The 26,696-nt window shown below is 41.8% G+C and overlaps 1 protein-coding gene across 1 annotated transcript in view; it reads right to left on the minus strand.

The window, feature by feature from the left end:
- Window positions 1–653: 653 nt before the first annotated feature.
- WDR41 (WD repeat domain 41) overlaps window positions 654–26,696 on the minus strand; it is a 176,215-nt gene continuing 150,172 nt past the window's right edge. Inside the window, exons 11-13 of the mRNA XM_029575399.1 lie at window positions 26,010–26,098; window positions 12,910–13,043; window positions 654–1,022 (exon numbers count right to left, since the gene is read on the minus strand). Of these exons, the coding sequence (XP_029431259.1) occupies window positions 870–1,022; window positions 12,910–13,043; window positions 26,010–26,098 (376 nt within the window). The 3' untranslated portion in view covers window positions 654–869. The remainder of the gene's footprint in view (window positions 1,023–12,909; window positions 13,044–26,009; window positions 26,099–26,696) is intronic.

The raw sequence follows: 26,696 nt of genomic DNA on the forward strand, positions 1-26,696 counted from the left end.
CAAAATGACACAAATTTCATTGGATTTTTGATGATTATTTATTTGCAGAAGAAAATCTATTTATCAATAAAATATTTCCATTGCCTAGGACTTTTTTTAAATTTAGATTTAACAGGATTATTGTACTTTTCTGACAAATTAAGATACTCCGAGGTCCATATTTATTTACTGGCCAGCTAGAAAAGTAAGCTGAATACATTTATCCGGCTAATTTAGCTGGGATGTTCAGTGCTATGTGCATCTGAATATACCTGGCCATCTTAAAATTAGCCAGATAAGCTCTCCAGCTGTCATAAAATTATTCGGCTAACTTAGCTGGATAACGTCACTTCGTCCTGGAATACCCTCGGACCACCCCTCACATAGTTGGATAACAAGTTACACAGCTATGCTGAGGAAGTTAGACTGGTAGGATTTTTAAATCCCAGTGCTGAATGTGGACTTCCAGGTTTTTGTCATCATAACTCAATTTCATGCAAGGCACTTCTTAACTTGCATCATTCCTATTTATTTAAAAAATATGTATTTTATGTTATAGTGGCTGTTGTGGTGAAAAGGTCAGAAATCCAAATTCTGGATCACTATTATCACGAAGTTGTAGTCTCCTGGTAAGTTTTGTAAGCATATAAAATGTGCCACCAATAATGCAATAATGGAAATAAAAAAATGTTTAATCAAAGGAAATAAAACACATTTTCAGGCATTTATGAAAGCAATCAAAAAGCCCCAAACCTTGCAACATATTCCATCCATTATCACGTCTATTTTGTAAATTAAAAGTTTTAAAACAATGCTCAATGTTTCTTGAGGAACATACTTTGCACATACATATATACACATTACACAATCATTTCTCTTCAGGAACTAAGCTAGAACTTTGAGAGCAAATCACCATTTTCCTCTAATTTTTGAAATAGATTTAAACTGCGCAATCTGGATTCTCTTTCTCCATCTTTCCACAAAATAATAAGATGATCTGCAGAGCAAGTTACTAGCCCATGCCTCTGAAAATACAGGAACATCTGAAATTAAAGAGAAATGCTAACATGAAACTGTAATACTGAGATTCATTATAAGCAGTAGGTAATGTATACATTTATTTTTATTTCATCTGTCAATACTTTAAATCCCAAACTCATTAGAAATAAAATTACCAGCACAGAAATACATGGCTGGCACCAGAATATTGGGAGCTCTGTAATATTATTAATCGGTTGGGGGCCACCTTAGCCCTAATAAGCTGGAAAGTTTAGCTATCTTAAAATACAATTCTTGGCATTACATTTAAAAGGACACTAACAATAACAAGCACATATTGAATTCTGCCTAACTAAGTTCAGTAGGCACAGGTAAATATGGGCTACAATACTACATTTGCATTGCTGACTTCAGGACACTTGCTGGTGAGAAGAAAGCAGAAAGTGAATAAAATTCAGCAAGTGCCCTTTACCCCTGATAAAAAATATAAGTAATTGTATATTTATGTCACATTTTTCCACTAAGAGTTAAAAGCATGTTAAAATAGGTTTTGAAGTTATAGCAGTTACAATTCATAGAATTACAATCAGGTTAGGGAGACCATACAATTTCACAAGGCATTTCAGATTGCAATATATAATATAGCAGAGTTGCTTACCTGTAACAGGTGTTCTCAAAGGACAGCAGGATGTTAGTGCTCACATATGGGTGACGTCAGTGGATGGAGCCCTGTCACAGAAAACTTTTCTGTCAAAGTTTCTAGAACTGATTGACTGACACTGGCACACTGAGTGCACTGAGCATGCTCAGCATGCCATTATCCCTGTGACCACAGGTGTCTCCCTTCAGTCTCGTGTGTAGCAAAAAGTGCGAGCGAAAAATAAAATAATAAAACATATGTAGATCCAACTCCGCGGGGTGGTGGGTGGGTTTCGTGAGGACTAACATCCTGCTGTCCCGTGAGTACACCTGTTACAGGTAAGCAACTCTGCTTTCTCACAGGACAAGCAGGATGGTAGTCCTCACATAAAGGATGTCCGAGCAATGCACCAAATGCACCCAGCTGTGCAGCAGGCACAACAACAGGGGTGGAATTTGGTAAGGAGGGCATCCTGAAACCCTGAACGGGTTGGTGGAAGGATGTTGGGTAGTTAAACTGAAAGAAGTTAAATAGAAGAGATTGGCAGAAGATGTAATCTTGTCTGCCAGCTATATCTAAGCAATAATGGGGCTGCGAAGGTATGGAGAGAACAAGTGGCACCGACCGAAGGTGAGCTACTGAGGTTGCCACAGCCCTAACAGAGAGTGTTTGCACATGGTCTTGTAGCGAAATGCCTGCCTGCTGGTAGCAAACGGAGATACAGTCCGCCAAGCAGAAGGAAAAGGTCTGTTTGCCCACTGGAACTCGCTGCTTGTCTTTTGCCAAAAAGGAGGAGTTAGGCATAATTCCTATGGAGTGTAGTGCTGTCTAGATAGAATGCAAGAGCACTCTTACAGTCCAAGGAGTGGAAAACCCTCTCGCCCTGATGAGAGAGAGGTGTTGGGAAATGTGGGCAGAGTATATGCCGAGTAAGGGGAGAGGCTGCATCTACACCTTAAGAAGGACATGAGTGTGATTACGTAGGACCACTCAGTCATGAAGGAACGCAGGGTCGGGAGTGTATGTTACAAGGTGTGTAACTCACTGACCCTGTTGGCAGAAGTGATGACTACGAGGGAAATAAGTTCCCATGCCGGAGTGGTAAGCGAGAGGAATGTAAAGGCTCGAACGGGGTACGTAGGAGTCTTGTAAGCACTAAATGTAGGCCCCATTCCGTAACCAGTAAAAATAGAGGCGGCTTAATCAGTGGATGACCCAAGGTAAGCTGACTCAGAAGGGGATGAACCGTTAATCGGGCATCCCTACTCCCATGTGGTACGCCAAATTGGAGGATGTGTGGAGAACAGAATCCGAGGGAGTAAGAGAAAAGAGTGGTGTAGAAAAAGGGGGTAATACCCTTTTGTATGCACCATGTGGTAAATCATGCCATTTGGAATGGGAAGATTGATGTGTGGAAGGCTGCTGTGATGCTACCAGTACCTGAGAACATCAGTGAGACTGTGATATGAGACTGACCTGTGATAAGGCAAATTGGTTACTGGTGTGATAGATGGAGAAGTATGGGAAAAACATACTTGTCGCGGTCAGGACGTGGGTCTGAGAAACAGGGAACCTCGTCCTGCTGCAGCCTAATGAGAGTTTTGGCTATGAGAGGCGTCGAAAGAAACACATATAAGAGACCTTTGTTGTAGAACGAGCAAAGGCGTCCATGGGAATGCATTCTGAGACATGGGAGTATAATTTTTCCCCCGTAAGGTTCGGTTCGGAGGCAGAGGGCAAGGTCAGTTGGAGACCATTCGAGAGGATGGAAACATCTATGAATAAGGTCTGCTAGCGCGTTTGGCAAATCTATTAGATAAGTGGCCCGGGAATGCATGGAGTATGCAAGGGCCAAAAGCTAAAGCTGCGCAGCTTCCTGGCAGAGTAGCTAAGAGGTTGTGCGTGCTTGTGTATTGGAATACCACATTGCCACTATGCTGTCTTTGCACAAAGGTTTGTTGCAGAGGCAGTATTTTAAGCATAAAAGGCATAACGCATGGCTGGAAGCTCCAGAAAGTTGATGTGAAAATGTGTATGGAGCAGAATAGACGCATATTGGGTTGGGACGATGTAATTCGAAGTCTTCAACCCTAAGTAAATGCGACTGTGACCAGAACCATCTGAAGATTTGGTTCTAGATTGGTAATATGGATCAGGGAGGAAAGCGGTTGAACAGCTTAGAGCCACTGATAATTGAAATTTCCACTGAATCTGACTGATCGCCATTCTGGGCAGATGAGTATAGTGGATAGTGAAAAACACCCCGTGGCCCATCCATGAAAGAATGAGGGGCTGAGGTTATGTTGCATGTGCACAGAGATGTGTAGGAAAATTGTCAGTATGTCTGCGTGGTTGGTGGGCAGGAAGTTCGTTGCGACTGTAGTGCCCAGAACTGTTCCATATGGGATTTATGGTAGTTAAACCGCAATCCCAGGTAGAAGATTTATAGTGAGTCGTGGAGAAGATAGAGCCCCTTGCTTGGATTGACTGCTCTTAGACAGTTATGCATGCAAGGAAAGCGTGAATGATGTTTTATTCCATAGAGAAAACAGCAGTCACTGCTAGTGAGTTTGGTGAAATACACAAGTTATCAAAGCTAGTACACCTGGCAAAACTTGGGCTTGGAATGTTGTTGACTCACTATAAAACCCACAGAAAGACTAGCGGAGAGAGGTAACCCACTTACTGCGGAAAGGGAAGCATGGCGACGAGAGACACCATTTTACCTGTCCCTTCTGAAGAAAGTTGACATTGCTGAGGTCCAGGGAGGGCGGAGAGCATCTGCTTTCTGTTGAAAGAAAGAATAGTGAGATTAAAAACTCCCCCTCCACCCCTCGCGCTTTGTAGCGTCCGGGGGACTGTACCCTGAACCCAGGTACTATGTGGGGTGACTGCTCTGATATCCGGCAAGTTGGGAGACCAGGAGGTGTCCAACTGGCGGAGCTTATGTAATTAAATATCAGCTAGTCTCCCACGGGAGCATGAGTGGTAAAAGTCTTACCCGCATCTGTCTGCTGTGCAAGAAAACATCGAGAGCTGTCGCCAGGTCTCAAGGTGGGCTTGCAAGTGAGGCAGTGTCTGCTGGATTTTGTGCCTAGCAGACCAGCTGGTATATCTGGGACTTCAGACCGTAATCAGGATCCAGAAGCCAGAGTATTATTGAGAACGGAGTCCCGTTGCTGAAAACGGGAGGATGTCTCGATGCAATCCCATTTATTGGTAGAGAGATTCTCTTGGTGTTGTGTCAATCATAGCCCACAATAGTGATATGTGACACTAACACGGTTCTTGGAAGATAACATGACTTAGAACCTTACGAAACCATGTGGCCAGATTTAGTGAACAGGTCTCAATGGGATTCTCGCTGGAGTGGGATTAGAGAACTTACCGTTCTTCGTGGTAGATTGCAGACGGACGAGTCGGTGAATCTCGATGGCTCCATGGATTTTGGGAGGTATCGAGGACAGCCTGAAGGATGTAACTTCCGACTCAACTCTGTAATCTGGTATGGTAGCGCAGGTACAGAGGAGACAGGCTGGGCGTGTCTGGCGCTTCCACATTATTTTGTGGTGGCTCAGAACCCCACCCCTGACTCATGAACCCGGGCCCGCTTCACAATTGGCTCAATGTTCAATGATGCCAGTGCGGAATAGGTATACCTCTGAGCTCGGCCCGGTCATTCTCTAGCACTGAGGAACTGCCACCGGTGTGCGTAACAGAGGCGGTGGCAGTGGCGATGTCTGTCTTGGCGCTTGGCCCGGTCATTCTCCAGCACCTAGTAAGGTAGAACCGATGTCCTGGATTGCGTTGGTGACGGATGGTCACCGTGCTGGTGACGATTATTGCCATGGTGCTCGGCCCGGTCTTTCCCCTGCGCCGAGGTGGATGCCCTCCCTGTCTTGGATGGCGAGTAGTGACAGACTGTCAGCAAGCCTGCACTGCTCCTGGCACTGTCTAGTGCCCTAGGATGATACCAGGCTTTGGGTAAGACCCTGACGCATGGAGCATTTTGTGTAGTCGAGGGCATTGCATTTAGGTACTACGGTAGTATTGACAGTATTGATGGCGGCATTGATGGCGGCCTCGAGGGTAACGTCAAAAACAAACATCGATGAAAGCAATGGAATGGGCGGAGCACCGATAACATTGATGAAAGCACCGATGGTATGGGCGTAGGTATCGATGTAATCGATGTGGCATCGAAGAATCGAAGAGTCCTCGATGGCATCGGCGAAATTGATAGCGGCATCGACAGCATCGATGGAATCGACAAAGGCAACGATGGCATCAATAGAATCGACGATCGCACTGAAGGCATCGACGGCATCGACTTGGGCTTCGATGGAATTAGCATGGATATTGATGGCATCGACGGAACCAGCCTGGACATCGATGGCATTGATGGAATCGACAGACATCGATGGCATTGCCCTGGGCATTGATGGAATCGATGGAATCGACCCAGACATCGATCGCATCAATGGCACCGATGTGGACGTCGATGGCATCGACGTGGGCATTGATGGAATTCATGAAGAAAACAGTGTCATGGATGTAAAAGTTGATGGCACTGACAGAATCGATCCAGAGGGAATAGATGGCGGCCTGGATTTGACAGCAGCTCTGGCGGTAACGGTAACCGTGGATGTCCCTATTCCACTACCCTAATAACCAGGTGGAGGATCACAGGAGGACACTTGCAAGCTTTGTGGGGCTTAAACATAGGGAGAGGGAGGGCCGCAATTCAGTTTGTAGGCCTGGGAAACAGTTAGTGAGGTGACAGGAACCGACCAAAAACCAGGGCAAAGTACTCACTGGGCGTCGAATAAATGTACGCGAAGGAAGACCCGTGTAGGGAAAAATTATTTGTGAAGTAAAACTTCAAGTGTTTCCGTAAGGAAAATTTGTGAGAATTTCTTGCAGAGCTCCTGACCACGATGCTAACTGCAGCGCGGAAAAAAGAAGACTGAAGGGAGACACCTGTAGTCAAAGGGATAATGGCATGCTGAGCGTGCTCCATGCACTCAGTGTGCCAGTGTCAGTCAAAGCTTTCTAGAAACCTTGAAAGAAAGGTTTTCCGTGACAGGACTCCATCCACTGACGTCACCCATATGTGAGGACTACCATCCTGCTTGTCCTGTGAGAAAAACAGTTACTAACAGGAGGACCCAGACATTATAAAGAAACATAAAATAATATAGCAGAGGTAAACAAAGCATTTTGCAATAGGTTTTTGCTTTCTGCAGTTACAATACATAAATCTTAAAAGCAGGAGAACAATTAATTTGAAAACTATAACAAGGCATTACTATTAAAATATACAGACATTAACAGGGTTAGTCTTTAGACTGGACTATGAAAGATGTAGAAAGTATTCAAGCAGTTTTGTTGTGGGATAGGCAAAGGATCTAAAGCCTTTCCCTCACACCACAAGGCAACCTTCAGATCTTCTATTGGAATCTTTGTTAAAAATCTAGAAGATCTGAAACACTCAACCGGGCAAATTCAGGATATGAATTATTACCCTCTTAACATTCAGGTCATGAGGGCTTGGGACCTGATGTTACAATGAAGTGACATTCTTTGATCCTGAGTTATGAGAGTTGGAACATTCCCAACTGAAATGGCTCCCTGATGAACAGCTCAAGAAGATGTGGGAACCAAGTCTCTCTCAGCCAAAACGTAGCTATGAGAATCATAGTTCATTGGTCCATTCTGAGTTTTAACAGACACTTTGCTACTAGAGGAATTGGAAGATATTCTTACAGAAGTCCCTTTCCCCAATTCAGGGAATAGGCATCCCAAATTAGCTTGCCTCCTGACCCCTTCTTGAACAGAATGGAAGAACCTTCCTGTTCAGAGGATATGCAAATAAGTCTAGCATGGCTGCCCCCCATTTGAAGAACATCCTGTTTAGTACACCTATGTTTAGGGACCACTCATGGGAATCCAGGTACTAGACAGTCTGTCCACTGAGACATTTTCCTTTCCTGCCAGTTATGTGACCCTTAAGGTCAACCCTTGAGAGAGGGTCCAGTTCTAAATTCTGAAAGTCTCCCGACTTGTTCAGGTAGAACATAGACATCTGATGGTCCATCTGAACTAGGACAATTTTCTGGGCCAACTGATCTCTGACAGTCTTTAGATCAGTGTTTCCCAACCCACTCCTGGAGGCACACCTAGCCAGTTGGATTTTCAAGATTATCACAATGAATATACATGAGATTTTCATTTAATTGTGCCTCAATTTTACCCATACTAGATTATTGCAATGCTATTTATGTGGACCTTCCTGATGCTTCACTGAAACCTTTACAACAATCACAAAATTCAATATCTAGCTAGATATCTTTCTATCTATCTATAAAGTTTGCAACTTTATATGATGCAAGCTTTATTACACAATGACAAAGAATAACAAAACTATTCAAAAGATAAAATTGGCACAATAACACACATATATTGATCAATTGTTCTAGTCAATCATTCCCCATTCACACCACTTCTAAACTCTCTTTAGTGTAATGCATTTATTGCATGTATAAATATCAACATAAAACATTGCCAAAATATATAGAGTGCTTATAATAAAACAATAAAACACTTGTAATATAGCTGAACAAGATACTTTGTGAATTGAAAATAAGTCACATGAAAGACACCTTCATTAAAAAGGAGATACAGTTGAAACACAGGCCACAAGAAAGGATACTTTATAACTGTTTCACAGGAATGTTATGTAGAGTCCCATGCATATCTTTATCACTTCATTTAGGTTTCACTAATATTTCTGTGTCCTGTATTGACTCTGTCCCAATGATTTTTCTGTATCCTGTGTTCACTAAGATACAGATAGATGTCAGACATGCCTAGTCTGATCAACCAATCAGATCTTGAACCAGCTACAAGTAATGAGACAACCACGCTGCCAGCAAGTGACACACACACAAACAGATTTTTAGATTGCGGAAACTATATGGCATATATACACTCTCAGACCTTCTCTCAGACATTCATATTATCTTCTCTGACACACCCACACACTGAGAACAAGAGAGGATGTGCACATCTCTGTGTCTCACTCAGATTTGCTGGCGACACTGCAAATATTACACCAGCTCCTATTACACCAATACATCTATTAGGGAAACAGAACAAATATGTTATAGATCCCTAAACAGAAATTAGACATTAGCAGAATACCTCACCTCCGTCACACCTGCAGAACACAAACATACCCTCACCAAATACAGAATAAAGAGATAATAAATTATAAATAGAAATATGCAGACAAAAACCGTAACAAGCCAGAGTCTGTATGCAGTGCAACAATGGAAAAACAAACACCATTCCTCATTAAATTTCAAATAAAATCAAGAAATATAAAACATCAATCATAATAGTAAAACCATACTAATATAAAGAAAAAATATTTCAAAGAAGCTGATAAATAGGACATCCAATAATTAAAAATATATAACTTTTTAAAAATTTCCCAAACATCGATAAAGTATATTTCAAAAGAGCAGACACATCAAATAACACACAATAATTAATACTAAGGCTAAAGAAAATCCCCTATTCTCCATACCTGGGAACTTTATGAATTCCAGTCACCCTGAGATTGTCATTGATTAATGAGTGATTGGGAGGAATGCATAAACTTTCCCCTCTCTCTCACACATTCATTCTCACATAAACTTCTTTATATTCTCTCACATACATGCTCACTGGCTCACATGCTCGCTCTCCTCTCATGCTCTCACTCACATTAATGTTCAATGACTCGCTCTTGCTCAGATACCCATGCTCACACATACAGGCTCGCTCACTTACAAATATGTAGCCTCTCACACAAATTCAGGCTCTCACTCACATATACATGCAGGCTCTCTCTCTCACATACAAGCTCTCTCATATACATGCATTCTCTCTCAAGTACACATACCCAACCTCTCATACACACAAACACACATTCTATATCTCCCCCTTTCTTCTGGGCCTTATTTAAGGCCCTACCAGATGGCCAGCTACTGCTCACTGCCGAAGGGGAAGTGGGAGGAGACCACAATAGCAGCGCTGTACTTGGGGGTGGAAGAGTGTGCGCCCCTCAGACCTCTCTTCCAGCCGTGGTGAGATGAGCTTCACCGCTAAGCTATTCTTCCAGCCACGACGGGTGAGCTCTGTTGAGGCCCCACAGCCCTCTCTTCTGGCTCCAATGAGATGAGCTCCACCATGGCCCTGTCAAATCTTTCTTCTGGGCTGCAGCAACCCCTCTTCTTTGGCCACACCCTGGAAGCTGAGGAATCATATGACTAAAGAAACCAGCCCACCAGGGGATGCCTGATCTCCCGATAGGCCAATCTACCCCTGTTCACAGGAGATGCAGAGGGCTGTCTCCCACATATTTATATGTATCCCTTTCAAAATATCATGAATAGGCTCTGCCACATTTTTAGGGAGTTCAAGAAACTAGAGGATATCCAACATATTTGCCATTGGCTCAACCTCCTTCAAATTAAATGGAACATCTTCTCCCAATCTCTTAAACTCAGCAAAGAAAAGATCAGTAGCAGGTGATCTACTCCATACCTGTGGAGGAGAGGGGCCTGAAAGGCAGCCTATAGACTTCTTTTGCTGAGAAAGGTCTTCAGAACCATAATCATAAGCCCAGAAACCCTTAGTCTCTAAACCATAAAGGCAGATTGGTGAAGTGAAATACAAAAGCACCTGCTTTCTATCCTTGGCCTCAGAAGGGTTTTCACATGGCTAGGAGGGACTAGACACCAATACACCATGATGAATCAGGGAAGTTTTCTCACCCTAACACATTGGGACAGCCTGCTTCGTTAATGATGTCCCTTGAAACACCAATACTGACGTGATGCTGTCAGGTGCTTTGAATAATTTAAGAATGGATTGAACCTATGTTTGCACCACATAAGGTATGAGTCTTGAAGTGTATTCTAACTGGCTGCCATACATTGGTGGAAGATAGAGCTGGATCTTATAAAAGTTAATGAAGATTTAGATCCATTATACAATCATATGATTTTCAGGAGAAGGGAAGGAGACCTAGAGAACAAGAAAGGCTAAAAATAATGAGTTTTAACATAATAAATATTTTTATGACCATACAATATGTCAAATTCTATATGCAATAACCAACAAAATAAAGGGATATAACTAGTATACAGTCGAAACAAAAAAATAACTAGCTATGCAATTCTATATGCAAACACATGTCTCAGGTGAATGCAACTCACAAGCCCATGGTTAAACAGGATCATCTGACTTCTTATAATTTCCTACCAAAGCCCCAGATATCTATTAACCTGCAAGTAGCTTCTTGACCTATTGTCTGGTCAATAGATCATCTGGTACTGCTGTTCCTTTTTTTTTTTTTTATTTCATTTCTCCCTGCCTTCTCTTTCTAGTCTTTCTTAAAATGACAGAATCCAAAATATGCTCTCTTCTGCTTTCATGCTCACTTTCCAAATTGATTCTTAAACTATTTTATATGCAAGAATGAGGAACAAAGTCAAAAGACGCATACTGGACTGTCTTGTCTCATTCCATTTATAAAAATGTCAAGCTTTGGGTATGTATTGTGCACATATGTGTATATGTATTTAAAAAATAATAATGAGCAAACACGGTCCTCCAAACAATATCAAATATCAAATATCAAAAGAATAAGGACTCAACTCAATCTATTGTGCTCTCTCAAATTTATTTATTTATTTATTTTTAATTTTTATATACCGACATTCTTATATCCGATGTAAATCATATCGGTTTACATTAAACAGAATAGCAGGAAATAAATTTCCATAGTCTAATACAATGAACATTTCTAATTAAAATTGTTAACAAGCGAAAAGAAAAGGTAAAGAATTGGAATAAAGGTTAAATTACAGAAAAATAATCTACAGGCTCTTGTCATAATGGGCTACAACCAGTATTACACGAATGAGCACCTTATTTAACCTCATATACTTTTCCCCATTATTTTATACCTAAAACTCCCATCTACATGGATTTGTCTCTTTTTTATTATTTATATTATTGCCACCTAAATTTCATTTACTAAGCTGAGCAGGTCTGCCATCTTTTTGGGCTGTTATGTGAGCAATTTGGGCTGATTTCAGAGATTTTTGTATTTCCCATGAAGAAGGCATGAGGGTGCCAAACACTGTCAATGTTGGGACAGCAGCCCATTGTTTGAGTACATGAATAATATTGTGGGATACATGAGTGGAACACTTACAGATAAGTTGATTTATAATGAATTTTAATGATTTGAAAATGAACAGTGAAATGATTTTTGATCAGCTTAGTAAATAAAATGTAGGTGGCATTAATATAAATAATAAAAAAAGAGACAAATCCATATAGGTGGGAATTTTAGGCATAAAATAATGGGATTAAAGCAATGGGATTTAAAATTATGGGAAAAAGTCTATGAAATTAAATAAGGTGCTCATTCGTATAATACTAGTTGTAGCCCATTGCGGGCAAGAGCCTATAGATTACATTTGAGAGAGCACAATAGATTCTGATATTATTTCCCATATTATTTTTTGGTCGAGTCCTTGTTTTTTGGATATTTGATATTGTATGTATATAAATACATATCTATATCTATAGTATTATGTATATGTATGTTTTATATATATATATATATATATATATATATATATATATAAAATATATATAACTTAATTAGAGTATATAACTAATGCTTCAGTTCTGACTGGAAATCAAGTGCTCTTTACACACAGAGAACATTAACATTAGGTATCAACAGGTATTTTCTCATAGAGAATGGGAGAAAAACCTTTGTGATTTAGGGCATAAATGGAAAAAATGTCTTTAATTTAAATGAACACACCAAGAAGATTTCAACCAAACATATAAGGTTTTAAGTTTGGTGTTTGAAACAGAATAAGGGGTTTATAAACTTCAATCACAAGTAACCATCTCTTTGCCTGCTACAATTTCACAGGAAAGAAAAGTAACATAGTAGCATAATACATGTCAGTAGACATAGACTATTTGGCCCATCTAATCAGCCCAGTTGCCACGACTATAGCTTTTACCCTTGGCAGCAGGCACAAACTGTGGCATAATTGGCCTTGTTTATTGTTAAGATGCCTGAACTATCAGCTTGAAAATGCCTGCTACCATGGGTGCTATCACTTCAAAAATGAAATCTATTGAAAAATTATTAAATATGATGAAAATAAAATAGATGCATGTTGATGTCTCCTACTGATAAAATAGTGTACCTGTACAGCTGATGAGTGTCCAATCAAATCACCAATAAGCTCCAGTGAAACTTGTACAGCATTGTCTTGCATCTTTTTAACTGTCTGACCTGTTTGCTTGCTTGCTTTTCCAAATCCCCACATACTGAAGAAACCTAGACAAGTAAAATAGTGCAAGATGTCCACTTTGAAAGAAATATTAAGTTTCATCATTTAAGTAAACATATTATTTATTATATATTATTAAAACGGTACCACTGTCATAACATACAATAAATATACTTAGCAATACAAACATAATATAAAAACCAAAAAAAAGATAAAATAAAATTAATACATATAACTGAATCCATATTTCTTTAAATCACATCTTTAAATGAAATGGTAAACAAGCAAATCTTGCAAATATAAAAATAAAAACAGATCACAAAAAAACCAAAAAACTTTGTAGTAGTAAATGACAGCAGAAAAAGACCACCCAGTCTATCTATTCTGTCCAGTTATTCTGTCTACATTGCTAAGGATAAATTCCAACTGTGAGTCACAGAATGTCACCCTCTGCAAGATTTTTCTTTATCCAGAACAGTCTTTGTCTTCCTCCTTTGTACTCCATCATCTTGGAAAGATGAGCATACAAGATCCCAAGCTCCCTTCAACACCCATTTTTCCCATGCCTAATCATAAAGTTCTGTAATAATATAAATAGCCAGCAACACTAGTGTAGCTGTTGCCCAAACATCCAGCTTGCTAAGTATCCTGCAAAAAGTTTCATCTTTAATGTTATTGGGTTTTTCACTTTAAGATTTCTTCATTTCTTTTTCCAGTACAAGGTTTCCTTGATATTTATCATCACATTTTATGAAAATTAAGAAAAAGAGTTTAAAAATACAAAGTAGGTTGCAACTTTAAATTTTGGTTTACATCCACATTTTGAAGCTCTGAATCTCACACGGACTATTTTGAATGACAATCCTACTGGAGACAAAACATACTAAGAAGTACTGAGAGCAGTGGAGAAAAAGATAGCTTATCTCAGTATAATCAAAACTGCAGTGTTTTCAAGATTATTCCTCTCAGATACCTTCACATTGCTTATAGCTGTAGATTGTTCATTAAAAAGGATCACTTTCTTAAATCATATGGTACAGAAAATTAAATTGCTCTCCTGTATGTAGCAGGTGTTCTGTGAAGACAGTAGTTCACAAGTCACACTAATGGTTAGATGACAGTCTGTGGCACCAAATGGACAGATTCTTCCAGAGCTTTCCAGGCAAGGAGGCCTTTTACTTCTCTTGTGCGACAGGTCCCATGCTGCCACAGCACTGGAGCTATCCTAAATTCCATGAAAGAGTTTTGACTAAGAGTAAGAGGTAGGGAAACAACTCCAAAGAGGAATTTGTAGGGATTGTGTGACTGGTGAACTGCTAGCTTCAGAAGTCATTTGGCACAGGTAAGCAGCTTCACTTTTTCTGAAGACAAGCAGTTCTCCGAGTCACACAAGTGGGATGTCCTAGCTAGCAGGTGTATAGAAAAACAGTTGTTACCAAAGAACAGGCAAATTTTTTTTTCAACATTCAAAAGACAACACAAAATCATAAAAACGGCCCTGGGGAATGGAGTTGGTTTGTACCCCTTAAACAAAGTAGCAAACAGACAGTCCAAAACTACTGTCCCACCGAGAGGCTGTGTGTTAGTAATAGCAGGGTGTGAAACTTTCTTCAGATATGTCAGTGAGAAAAACAAGGGCCAAAGGTGACACTGTAAAACTGAGAGGAGATGAGGGCCAATGTGTGGAAAGAGATGAAGAAAAAGCAGACATGTTCAGTTTTCACTGAAGAAGAGGTTGGTGAAGGACCTCGGATAGTTGCCAGGGGCACATGTGAAAGCTGAGTAGATGACACTATTTATGGAGGAGAGTGTCTTTGTACAACTGGCAAAACTTGAAAGTGGACAAAGCCATGGAGCTGGATAGGATTCATCCTAGGATATTAAGGGAGCTCATATGTCCTGGCGTGTCTGTTGAAGGATTTATTCAATAGATCTCTGAAGTCGGATGGGTCCCTCTTCATAAGAATGATAACTAACAGGCTGGTTAGCCTTACATCAGTGATGGAAAAATTTGATGGAGACTCTTCTGCAGGAAAAGACAGTGGACTATCTACAATTCAATGGATTGCAGGATCTGAAGCAGCATGGTTTTACCGTGGGCAGATCATGTTAGGGAATTAGATCAAGAACATGTGCTGTATGTATTTTACTTGGATTTCAGCAAGGCTTTTGATACTGTCCTATATAGGAGGTTCATTAATGAACTGAATAGCCTGGGGGTGCATCCCAAAGTAATAGCCTGGCTTAGAAACTGGTAGAGTGATAAAGAGAGTAATGGTAAAAGGCATTCAATCTGATGAGAGAAAGGTAAGTGGAATGTCTTAAGGACTGATCCTTTCAGGACAGTCCTTAAGACTTAAGGACTGATCCTTTCAGGACAGTCCTTAAGACTGTAGCGCTTGGAGGACAGTCCTTAAGAACAGTAGCGCTTGGAGGACTGATCCTTTCAGGACAGTCCTCCAAGCGCTACTGTTCGCCAAAATTGACTATTGCAGTGCACTCCTCCTAGGCCTCCCCAAATCTACTACCAAACCACTGCAGATGATACAAAATGCGGCAGCGAGACTGCTGACCAGCACCAGCCGTGGTGAACACATCTCACCCATCCTCAGAAACCTACATTGGTTACCAGTGAACTCTAGAATCCTATACAAATCAATCACCCTAATACACAAAACCATCCATCATGAACTTCAACTCAACTTGGAAATCCCATTCAAACTCCACTCCTCTAACAGACCAACTAGAGATGTTCACAAAGGCACTCTACAATTTCCTCCTACTAAAGCCACTCGCCTCTCTACGACCAAAGACAGAGCTTTTTCGATAGCAGGCCCATCTATTTGGAATAACATCCCTTCAAACCTCAGACTGGAACCCTGCCTATTAACTTTCAGAAAAAGACTCAAGACGTGGCTCTTCCACCAAGCCTTCTCCGATCCACCAGACAATCACTAATGGCCCTCCAATCTCACCCGGCCTTTGGCATTTATCTTCATGAACTATGGACTCTGGCACCTCCAGGCTAAAGCACCTTCAAGCTTTAACCCGTTCTCACTATCGTATCTTTTATAATTATTACCTGCCTTTATCTTTTTTCCAGCTTGTTTTAAGCCTCCAAGTTCTCGATTCCCGTTGATTGTAACTTTGACTTATTCATATCTATTGTTATCTATTGTTTACCTGAATTGTTCCTTCAGTTATACCCTCTGTTAAATGTAAACCGATCCGATATGGTTATTTACTATGAAGGTCGGTATAAAAAACTGTTAAATAAATAAATAAATAAAAATCCTAGGATTGTTCAATATCTGTCAGCAATACTGCAGAGCAGTAATGTCTGCAACAGAGTGGACACCCCTAAAGGAGTAGACAGAATAAAAAGTGATCTAAGAAAGCTTGAGGTGTAGTTTAGTATTTGGCAGTTAAGATTTAATGCCAAAGAGTGCACAGTCATGCACTTGGGGTGCAAAAATCAACAGGAGTGATAGCTGGTGAGGAGAAGACGTATCTTGGTGTGACAATGTCTAATGATCTCAAGGTAGCAAAACAGTGTGATAAGGTAGTTGACAGAGCCAAGAGGCTGTTTGGATGTATAGGGAGAGGTATAGCCAATAGATGAGAGAGTTAGTTGTGCCTCTTTACAGGTTGTTGTCGAGGCCTCACCTGGAGTACTGTGTTCAATTCTGGAAGCCTTATCTCAGAAAAGATATAGAAAGGTTGGAGATGGTCTGGAGAAGGGCAAACAAAATGGTATAGGGTTTGTTTGTTTTTAATGGGAATCCCTATGATATGAGATTGAAGGACCTTAATATGTACACCCTAGAAGAGAGATGAGATGACAGCAGAACTGGACCGAGATTTGGCTGAATACATCAAAAAAGTGGAAAGAAGGGAGAAATGTTGCTCGTTGGAGATATTAATTTGTCAGATGTGGATTGGACTATCCCTGCTGGAGAATCTGTAAGAAGTAGGGAGATTGTGGATGCCTTTTAAGAGGCTCTGCTTAGACAAATGGTGATAGAACCCATGAGGAATGGAGTGCTATTGGAACTGGTGCTCACAAATGAAAATAGCATCCCTAATGTCCAGGTAGGTGTTCATCAGACAGTATAGTTTGATATGGCGCTGAGACTGACAAAAGACATATGGAAATTAAAGTCACATATTTCAGAAACAGACTTTCAAAAAATGGGGAAGTATCTTGAGGAGGAGCTAAAAGGCTAGGAGGAGAAAGGAGCTATAGTAAAGACAGGCACATCTTTATGTAAGAAAAGTAAATAAAAGTAAGAGGAAAAGGAAACAAAGATGATTCTCTAAAGAGGTGACTGAACAAATATAGGCAAAAGATCTGCATTCAGAAAGTACAAAGGAATGCAAAAAGATGCACATAGAGATGAGAAGATAAATCAGGATGGCAAAACCTTGAGTGGAAGAAAAGATAGCCAAAGAGGTAAAGCAAAGTGACAAAACATTTTCAGACAGTGTATGTCAAAAGAAAGCAGGAAGACCAGAGGTGGTTTTGTGTGGAATAAGATGAAGAAAAAGAAGAATCATTAAACACTTTGGACCGTTGCTGGTTAGTAAGAGCATAGTTGGGAGTGAGGTAGATACCACACTGTTTATGGAAGAGAGTGTTTGGGTGGAACTAATGAAACTGAAAATGGACAAAGCCATGGGGCCAGATGCGATACATCCTAAGATACTGAGGAGCTCAGAGAGGTGATGGCAGGAGTGCTGAGAGACCTACAGGAGTTGTGCCACAGAACTAGATAAAGGCAATTGTAGTCCCATTTCACAAAAATGGTAGCAGGGAGGAATCTGGAAACAACAGATCGGTTAGCCTTACCTCAGTGGTGGGAAAACTAATGAAGATGCTTCTGAAGGAGAGGATAATGAACTTTCTGTAAGGCAGTGGGTTGCACAATCCAAGGCAACATAGTTTTTACCAGAGGAAAAACAGATCAGACAAATCTGATTGATTTTGTTTTAATTGGGTGACTAGAGAATTAGATCAAAGAAGAAAGAGCACTCGATATGATTTATCTGGATTTCAGCAAAGCTTTTGAGACAGTCCCACACAGAAGGTTCGTTAAATCGAAAAGCCTGGAATGGATCAGAATGACTGACAGACGACAGCGAGTAGTCACAAACAGAACCTACTATGAGGAGGGAAGAGTGGTAAGTGTAGAGCCTCAGGAATTGGTTCTGTTCAATATCTTTGTAAGTGATATTGCGGAAGGGTTAGAAGGAAAAGCGTGTCTTTTGCAGATGACACTAAGATCTGAAGGAAGCCCCTAAAATTTCAACTTGAGGTGTCTGGCTCTGACTAGATTTGGGGTAACTTATGATAAACACAAGTGACTTCAGCACTTGCATAGATTCATCTGCTTTCCACTAAGATTTGTTCTTGATCAGCAGAGGGTGTGAGTGCCAGAGAGAGGGAACCTATAAGAGGAGATTATGTAGGAATGTGCCTGAAGGAGTAGAGAAAATGAAAACTGATAGAAAACTCGAGGAGTCGTCAAATGTTTGGCAGCTGGGATTCAATGCTAAGAAGTGCATAGTCATTTATCCAGAGTGCAGAAATCCAAAAGGACTTGTACGTGACTTGGTGGGCCAAAGGTCTGATGTGCATGGACTGGGAGAGAGACTTTAGGAGTGACAGTGTCTGATGATCTGAAGGCAGTGAAGCAATATGACAAGACTGTGGCTAAGGCCAGAGGGATGCTGGTTGCATAGGGAGAGGCTTAACCAGCAGGAAAAAGGACGTGATAATGCTCCTATACAGGTTTTGGTAAGGCTTTATCTGGAGTACTGTGTTCAGTTCTGGAGACCATATCTCAAAAAGGATAGAGACAGGATCGAAGTGGTCCAGAGAACAATGACCAATATGGTATTGGGCCTGCACCAAAAGAGCTATGAGATGAGACTAAAAGACCTAAATATGTATACACTGGAGGAGAGAAGAGATGGGGTGGTATGATACAGACTTTTAAATACCTGAAAGGTATTAATGTACAGGCATCAAAACCTTTTTCAATGGAAAGAAAACTGCAGAACAATAGTCATAATATGAAACTCCAAGGGGGTCAAGTCAGGACCAATGTCAGGAAGTATTTTTTCATGGAAAGGGTGGTGGGTGCATGGAATGCCTTCCTAATAGAGGTAACGAGGACAAGGATGGCAATGGAAATCAAATGGGCACAGGATAAGCACAGAGGATTCCTAGTGGGTAAATGATGAAGACAATAAAAAAAAAAAAAAAGGTAACTCGTGTTGACTAGGGTAACCTGCAAATAGTCCTGAGGGAATTCTGCACTATTGCGGAGCGCAGAATTTGTACAAAATTCCACCCTTCACAGAACTGCCAAATTCTGTGCAGAAAATGGTATAGGAGACCCCGGCATGCTGTGAATGGAGAGCGCACCGTTCGAGGCAAAGATGAAGACCCCAGCGTGCTCTGCTCACAGTGAAGATAAAGGCTCCTGTGTGCCATGAACGGAGTGCATGCCATTCTTGGTGAAGATAAAGGTCCCGGCGTGCTACGAACGGAGTGTGCATGTTTGTGGCGGAAGGCCCCCGCATGCTGCGGGACGTGCTCTGCTTGCGGCGTAGATTAAGGACCCAGTGAGAGTGAATATGTGTAGAGAGGTTGTGTGTGTGAGAGAGAGGAGGGGGAGGGGGTGAGAGAGGAGGGGGAGGGGGTGAGAGAGAAGGGGGAGGGGGTGAGAGAGAAGGGGGAGTCGGGTGAGAAGAGAGAGCGGGGGGGGGGGGGGGGAGAGAGAATGAGAGCAGGGGGTGAGCAGGAGGGTGTGTGAGAGGGTAGCGAAGGTGAGAGAGAGATCAGGGAGGGTAAAAGCAGGGGTGTGTGAGAGAGAGCAGAGGGTGTGAGTGCCAGAGAGAGGTAACCTATATGAAGAGATTATGTAGGAATGTGTATGTACGTGAGAGATTGGGAGCTGGTGTGTATGAAAAAGCCATGTGAGGGTGCTAGCCTGTGTGAAGGGATTCTGTATGTGTGAGAGAAAGCCTGTGTGAAGGGGTGCGTGAGGGAGAGGGAGATAAGTAGCCTGTGTGAGGGTGTATGCATGAGAGAGAAAGGGAGCTTGTGTGGGTGTGTATGCAAGAGAGAGGGACCCTGTATGAGGGGATGTGTGCGCGCAAGAGAGTGAGGGAGCATGTATGAGGGTGTGTATATGTGCACTAGCGAGATGGAGCATGTGTGTGAGACAGAGAGAGGGCCAGAGGGAGCCTGTGTGAGGGACTGTACTGAGAATGGGGTCAAATTCTGGGAATGGCGATAAAGTGGAAGGGGTTGAGCCTAGAGGTGGAAGGGAGAGATACTGGCAGGTGGAGGAGTTTGGGCCTGAGAGAGCAAAATGGCCAGGAGAGAAGGGAGAGCAAGTGGAAGGGACACTCTTACAGTGAATTTCTAGGGAAATTCTGCTCAAAATATTTAAAATTCTGCATCCTTAAGTAATAACTTTTATCTGTATTAATTTAAAATGTAATTACTTAAAGACTGTCATGTAAATTGTGTTATTTTGACCAATATAAAATATGTAGCATTTTACATTTTTTGTTGCAGAATTCCCCCAGGAGTACCCGTAAAGAGCAACAATAACCATTAAAAAAAAATAAATAACAAAAGCAAACTAGACGGATCACTTGAGTCTTTTCCTACCAACATTTACTATATTACGATGTTCAATTAAAGCAAGCGACACATGACTAAAAAGGCTTTACTCAAATGAGGTTTCCACTTACATGTTGGTGATAAGTACCAGTTCACAGAGGTGAACCCTGAAAGAGCTGGTTTTGAGGTCAGACTCTGAAAGATGCAGAAGTTACTGAAGCAGTTCTGAACGGGACAAGAGAAGAAATTTAGGGACTTCCATTTGCACCAGACAAACTTCCATTTAAAACTAAAACCCGGTGAACTCATTTCTAGAAGCCAGAATGATTTCAGAGACTTTTCAAACAGACCAAAGGATCATATTACATCCCCTGAATATCCAGGCTGTGATGGCCAGAGAATGGATGCTGAGATGGAGCTATGTTCACTGGTTCCGGGTGATCAGGGTTAAGCAAGTTTCCAACTTGATTGGCGCCTATACACACAAATTCCAAAGGTGTGGAAAACAGATCTGTCTCGAGTGAAAAGGAACTATGATTATCACAGTTCTGAGTCTCTTCTGAATTTTACTACCAGAATTATGGGAGGATATGCACACAGCAGTCCTGTTCCCCAGTGGAAGAAGGTGTATGCTGCTAGCCTGCCTTCTGAATTCTTCCTGGAGCAGAAAATGTATACTTTCCTGTTCTGGGCTACCACAAACAGATCTTTCTGGGATGTACCAGTCAATAATCCTGTTTTCCACATCCTGCTCCAGTGACCACTTGTGAGAGGTCCAGGTATCAACTGAGCCTGTCAACCAGATGTAGTCTGTAGTGTCATCTCATGAGAGATGACTCAGTTCCATCACTTGAAAATGTCCCACCTCAGGAGGATGTAGCCTATTCCGCTGTTTATTTAGGTAAACCAAAAGCACTTAATTGTCTTTGGCTACCTGATTCCTGAAAACCTTCAGAGCAATCAGCACTTCCAATAGCTCAAGAAGGTTAATATGCAATTTTTTCTCCTGAAGACACTAGGGGCCAGGGCATAAATCCATTGTAGATAAGCTCTCCAGCTTAAGTTGGAAACATCTGTAGTTATGATGATTTGGTGAACAGGAATTTGAAAAGGAAGATCCAGAGTTAAATTGGCATGGGAACACTACCAAGATAGAAAGTCTGTAAGCTGCTATGTGACCCAGAGACTCGAAGTCCTTGAGTAGCTTGATTCCACTGGGTCTTGAGTCCATTGAGCTTGTTTCATATGAAGACTATGTCATTCCCATGGCATAAACTGTGGAAGCCATAGGCCTAACATTCTCAGCATGGACCAAGTCAATGTCTCCAAAGCTGAATTATTCTTTCTGCTACAGCCTGTATATTGTTGGTTCAGTTAGTGGGGAAATAAACCATGACAACTTGAATCATGTTCAGCAAAGCCCCTATAAATTTCAACTTGAGGTGTCTGGGCTCTGACTAGATTTGGGGTAGCTTATGATAAATACAAGTGACTTCAGCACTTGCATAGATTCATCTGCTTTCCACCAAGATTTGCTCTTGATCAGCCAATTGTCCAATTAAGAAAAACATATGAATCCTCAATTTGCACAGACATGTTACCCTGAGTACAGTCGTTTTTTGAAATCCAAAAGTGCAGAAGTTAGGCCAAAAGGCAGAACGTGGCACAAGAGGTGGATTTTTTCTACTACAAATCTGAGATACTTCCTGTGACTTGGATGTATCTCTAAGTAGGTGTATGCCTCCTGTAAGGCCAGAAAACACAAATCAGTCTCCTTTGTTTGGAAGGAGAATTACAAAACCAAGGGATGCCATATTGATATTCTCCCTTCTCAGGAATTTGTTCAAGGTCCTTGGGTCTAGCATGGGCCAGAATCGTCCAGTCTTCTTAGGAACCAGGAAGCATATGGATTGCTAAAACTGTGTTCCTATAAGCAGAATTAAAAACTATTAAAACTAATACATGGAATAAAATCCCTGCCCTCTCTACTACAGTGAGATAGATTCAATCGCTCTAGCTACAAGAGTTAGAACATTTCTGACCTGTGCAGGTTCTGGTGTTGCACGAGCTTTAATTTTCTGTGCTAATGTTTACAAAAAACCACAGCCTCCCCTTTTCAGGGAGGTCTTCTGGAACAATGACTGGAATTCTGGCTCTCTTCCTTAGAGTTTTGACTGGGTGGATGTATGGGGCTTAGAGCTCCTTTGCCAATCATGAAGTCTCCAGCACTGAGGCATGGGAAGTGTTTCTTCTGAGAAAAAATGGTTTCTAAGCAGGCCACTGCAGAACCTCTAAGATGTGGAATATAGTTTGGGGGTGGCAGCGAATAGGGTCTGAAGCATATTGTGCTCTTTTCATGAGTTCCATAACTTCCTTGATTTATTGTTTTCTCCAAAGAGAATTCCATCACTGCAAGGCACATCTGCATATCCTCTCTGAAGCCTGCAACCATGACATACTGCAGCCATCAATGGACATGGCAGAGTTTCTTGATGCCATTTCAAAAGCACTGGAGGTCATGCAAACTTGATGCTTTTCATACTTCTCACTTATCTCCAATAAGTGATAGAAGTCCACCTCATTCCCTTAATGGAGAAATAGTAAAATCCTTAGTCCATTCCAGCACTGTGTGCAAAAACTGTATTATGTAGACTGGAATATAGCACTCTACCAAAAATGATCCACCTTTTGAGAATCATGTCCAGGAGCTACCAGGACACAAGTTCTTTGACTACCACACTGTGGTATAAGTGGTTTCTCCAAAACCTTAGCTGCTTTGACACAATACTTTATGACCACCTTCTTACCACAAGGAAGTACAGTGTGTGGAGCTTCCCCATATCCTCTTGTACAGCCTGAAAAATAGGTTGGATAAGTGCTGCCACCAACCTTTTAGGATCATCCAGATAATAGGAGACCAAGAGGAGTTGCCCTAGGCTCATCCTCAATCTTCAACTTAAAAGGGATAGTCTTGGCCATCTTCTGGACAAAATCTGAAAGGTCGTCAGTGGGAGACCTGTTTCCAGCCTATAGCAAAGAGAAGCTTGATGGGAGGTCGGTGAAGTACTCCTCTGTTAAACATAACTAACCTGACATATATGTATGGCTCTAGGATGATAGATTCAGAGAGGACATGCTGAATTGCTGCCTGGAAATGCATCAAACCTCGAGTCAAAGACCTCTTTAGCCTAAAAGCCAACTCCTTGGGTGCCAGGACCAAGCAGCAAGAAAGGTTTCCTGTCCCAAACCCATTTCACTGTTGCTCAGCATGAATTACATCGAGAAAGGCTTGGGGAACTAAACCTGCAAAAGCATCAATGTGCTTGATAATAAACCTAAGGTGTCAAGAAAAGGATCATTTGATGCACCAAGAAGTATTGAAATGCCCTGTGCTGGACTCTTAACACATTTGGTCAAGTGAACAATGATTATTCTCCTGCTCTGCTCCACTGTGGAGCTTGAAGACAGCACCAGGTCAATCTTGTAAGGAAGTGGAAATTTTCAATGACTCTTTGGAAGTTGAGGCTGAAGACTGTATACTGGATTTCTGGAGACCAGGTCATTATCGTCTGAACCTGGCATGTAGAGCTCCTACCCAGACATGAATGCTTTGGATGTTACAGAATTGTCTGCAACTTCTTGTTATTGGACTTGTGCATCAGAGGTAAGTCCATGTTTAACAGCTTTCACCTGAGCGTTCGTACTAGCTCTTTTCAGCTCTGCATTCAGAGCCCTTGACTTGATTTGAGTGTAGAGAGTGAGATTTCACTCAGCTTCTGGATTTGTCTGAAGAGTCCAGAAGGTACTACAGAGGTTAAGGGTCACTTTGGTGTAACCTGACTACCAGTGGTAAGTCCTTACATTCCCAGCTTTGAGGAAGTGGAAAGAAATCCCATTGGCCAGGACAGCAGGGCAACAAAAAAAGGTTTTGGCACTTCAAAACAAGTTAATATGGGAGAACTAGAGTATTTATTTTAGGACTGAGCATGAAAAAAAGCAGATTTAAGAGCAGATTAAATGTAGCAGTGGCACTGAAAACGAATCCACATCTGACAGGCTCAGCAGACAGAAAGGAAATGAGTGGAGCTGTGGAGATGCAGCAGAGCAAGAACACCTACACATGAGTAGTAAAGGCCTTTAGGGCTTTCCAGAAAGCTCTGGTAGATCCGTCCATTTGGTGCTAAGCGTGGTCACATGACCCACCTGTGTGACACTGTGAACCTGATGGTTTTTGGAGAAATAAGGTTACATCAAGCGAACTGAACATTTTTCTTCTGAATGTTTAACTTTCCATTTAATTCTAGATTGTTTAATACAGTAAAATATTTGTTTCCCAAAAAAGTTACATTGATACACAAGAGAAGGCAAAGTATGTGATTTGGGAAAGCCCCACACTAAATCAAGAACAAACATTTTCAGCTTCTTCAAACATGACAACATTCTATCTAGCTTCTTTACCACAAGTGAACTTGCAGTTTCATGCAGCCCTCCTACACCTCCGGTATATTCAATGCTTTCTATTTGTTATATGCTTTCTATCGGGCGGATTTTAAAAGCCCTGCTCGCGTAAATCCGCCCGGATTTACGCGAGCAGGGCCTTGCGCGCCGGCGAGCCTATTTTCCATAGGCCGCCGGCGCGCGCAGAGCCCCGGGTCGCGCGAAGGTCCCGGGGTTTTTCGAAGGGGGCGTGTCGGGGGGGACGGGACCGGATGACGCGGCGTTTCGGGGGAGGGACCGGGGGCGTGGCGCCGGCCCGGGGGCATGGTCCAGGCCTCCGGACCAGCCCCTGGGTTGGAAGACGGCGCACCAGCAGTCCGCTGGCGCGCGTAGATTTACGTCTGCTTCTCGCAGGCGTAAATCTAGGGACAAAGGTAAGGGGGGTGTTTAGATAGGGCCGGGGTGGGTGGGTTAGGTAGAGGAAGGGAGGGGAAGGTGAGGGGAGGGCGAAAGAGAGTTCCGAACGGAAGCAGGCTGTGCGGCTCGGCGCGCGCAGGCTGCCCAAAATCGGCAGCCTTGCGCGCGCCGATCCAGGATTTTAGAGGATATGCGCGGCTATGCGCGTATCTTATAAAATCCAGCGTACTTTTGTTTGCGCCTGCTGCGCAAACAAAAGTACGCGATCGCGCTTTTTAAAAACAATCTACCCCTATATGTTCAATGCTTTCTATTTGGCATATGGAACAACAATTTATTTTGAAACACCTAATTATTATTCTCATACAATTAAACAGATGCATTGCCATTATTTGCCAGAAGACTTCTAAATATTTAAGTAGTGGATCTTAAGCTCTAAAAATTATCATTTTGTGTGGGAAAACATAACATTGATGCTATTTTCCTCTTTAGTTACACCTTTACTGACATGCAAACAGACCTGTAGGAACAGATTCCCCTGAAGTGTGCTGCCGCTCTCGTATCTCCCAAATGCGGACACTGCCATCTTCTGAACATGAAATTATCTGTCTGTCAGAACAAGGAAAGAATTCATACTAGGGGAAGTACCAGAAATGAACATTAGTTGTATTGGTGATGCAGTATACACTTATCCTAGTATCCCTGTGTGACAATTGTTTCCTTGCCTGACTAATGCAGAGGTCTGCGCTCAGAGAACGTATTTCTCATCACATAGTACTACTATGAACAGAAAATCATTCCATACAGAGAACTTATATTCACTATTATGTGGTGCTTCTTTCTCATCCTAATGAGGGAAATGTTCAAAAGTCATTTACCCAAGTAAAATTCTGTCTGAAAAATGCCCACCCTTAACCCAGCTGAAAGTATGTACAGGATTCTACCACATGCAGACTTTTAACCGCATTAGATGGTGTTGTTCCTGGGTGTATAAGAACATAAGATATGCCATATTGGGTCAGACCAAGGGTCCATCAAACCCAGCATCCTGTTTCCAACAGTGGCCAACCAAGTCACAAGTACCCAGCAAGTATCCAAACGTTAACTAGATCTCAAGCTACTATTGCTTATTGATTAATAGCAGTTTATGGATTTTTCCTGTAGGAACTTATCCATACCTTTTTTAAACCCAGTTATACTAACTGCC

The sequence above is a fragment of the Rhinatrema bivittatum genome, chromosome 1 (genome assembly GCF_901001135.1).
Source record: "Rhinatrema bivittatum chromosome 1, aRhiBiv1.1, whole genome shotgun sequence".
NCBI lineage: Eukaryota > Metazoa > Chordata > Amphibia > Gymnophiona > Rhinatrematidae > Rhinatrema > Rhinatrema bivittatum.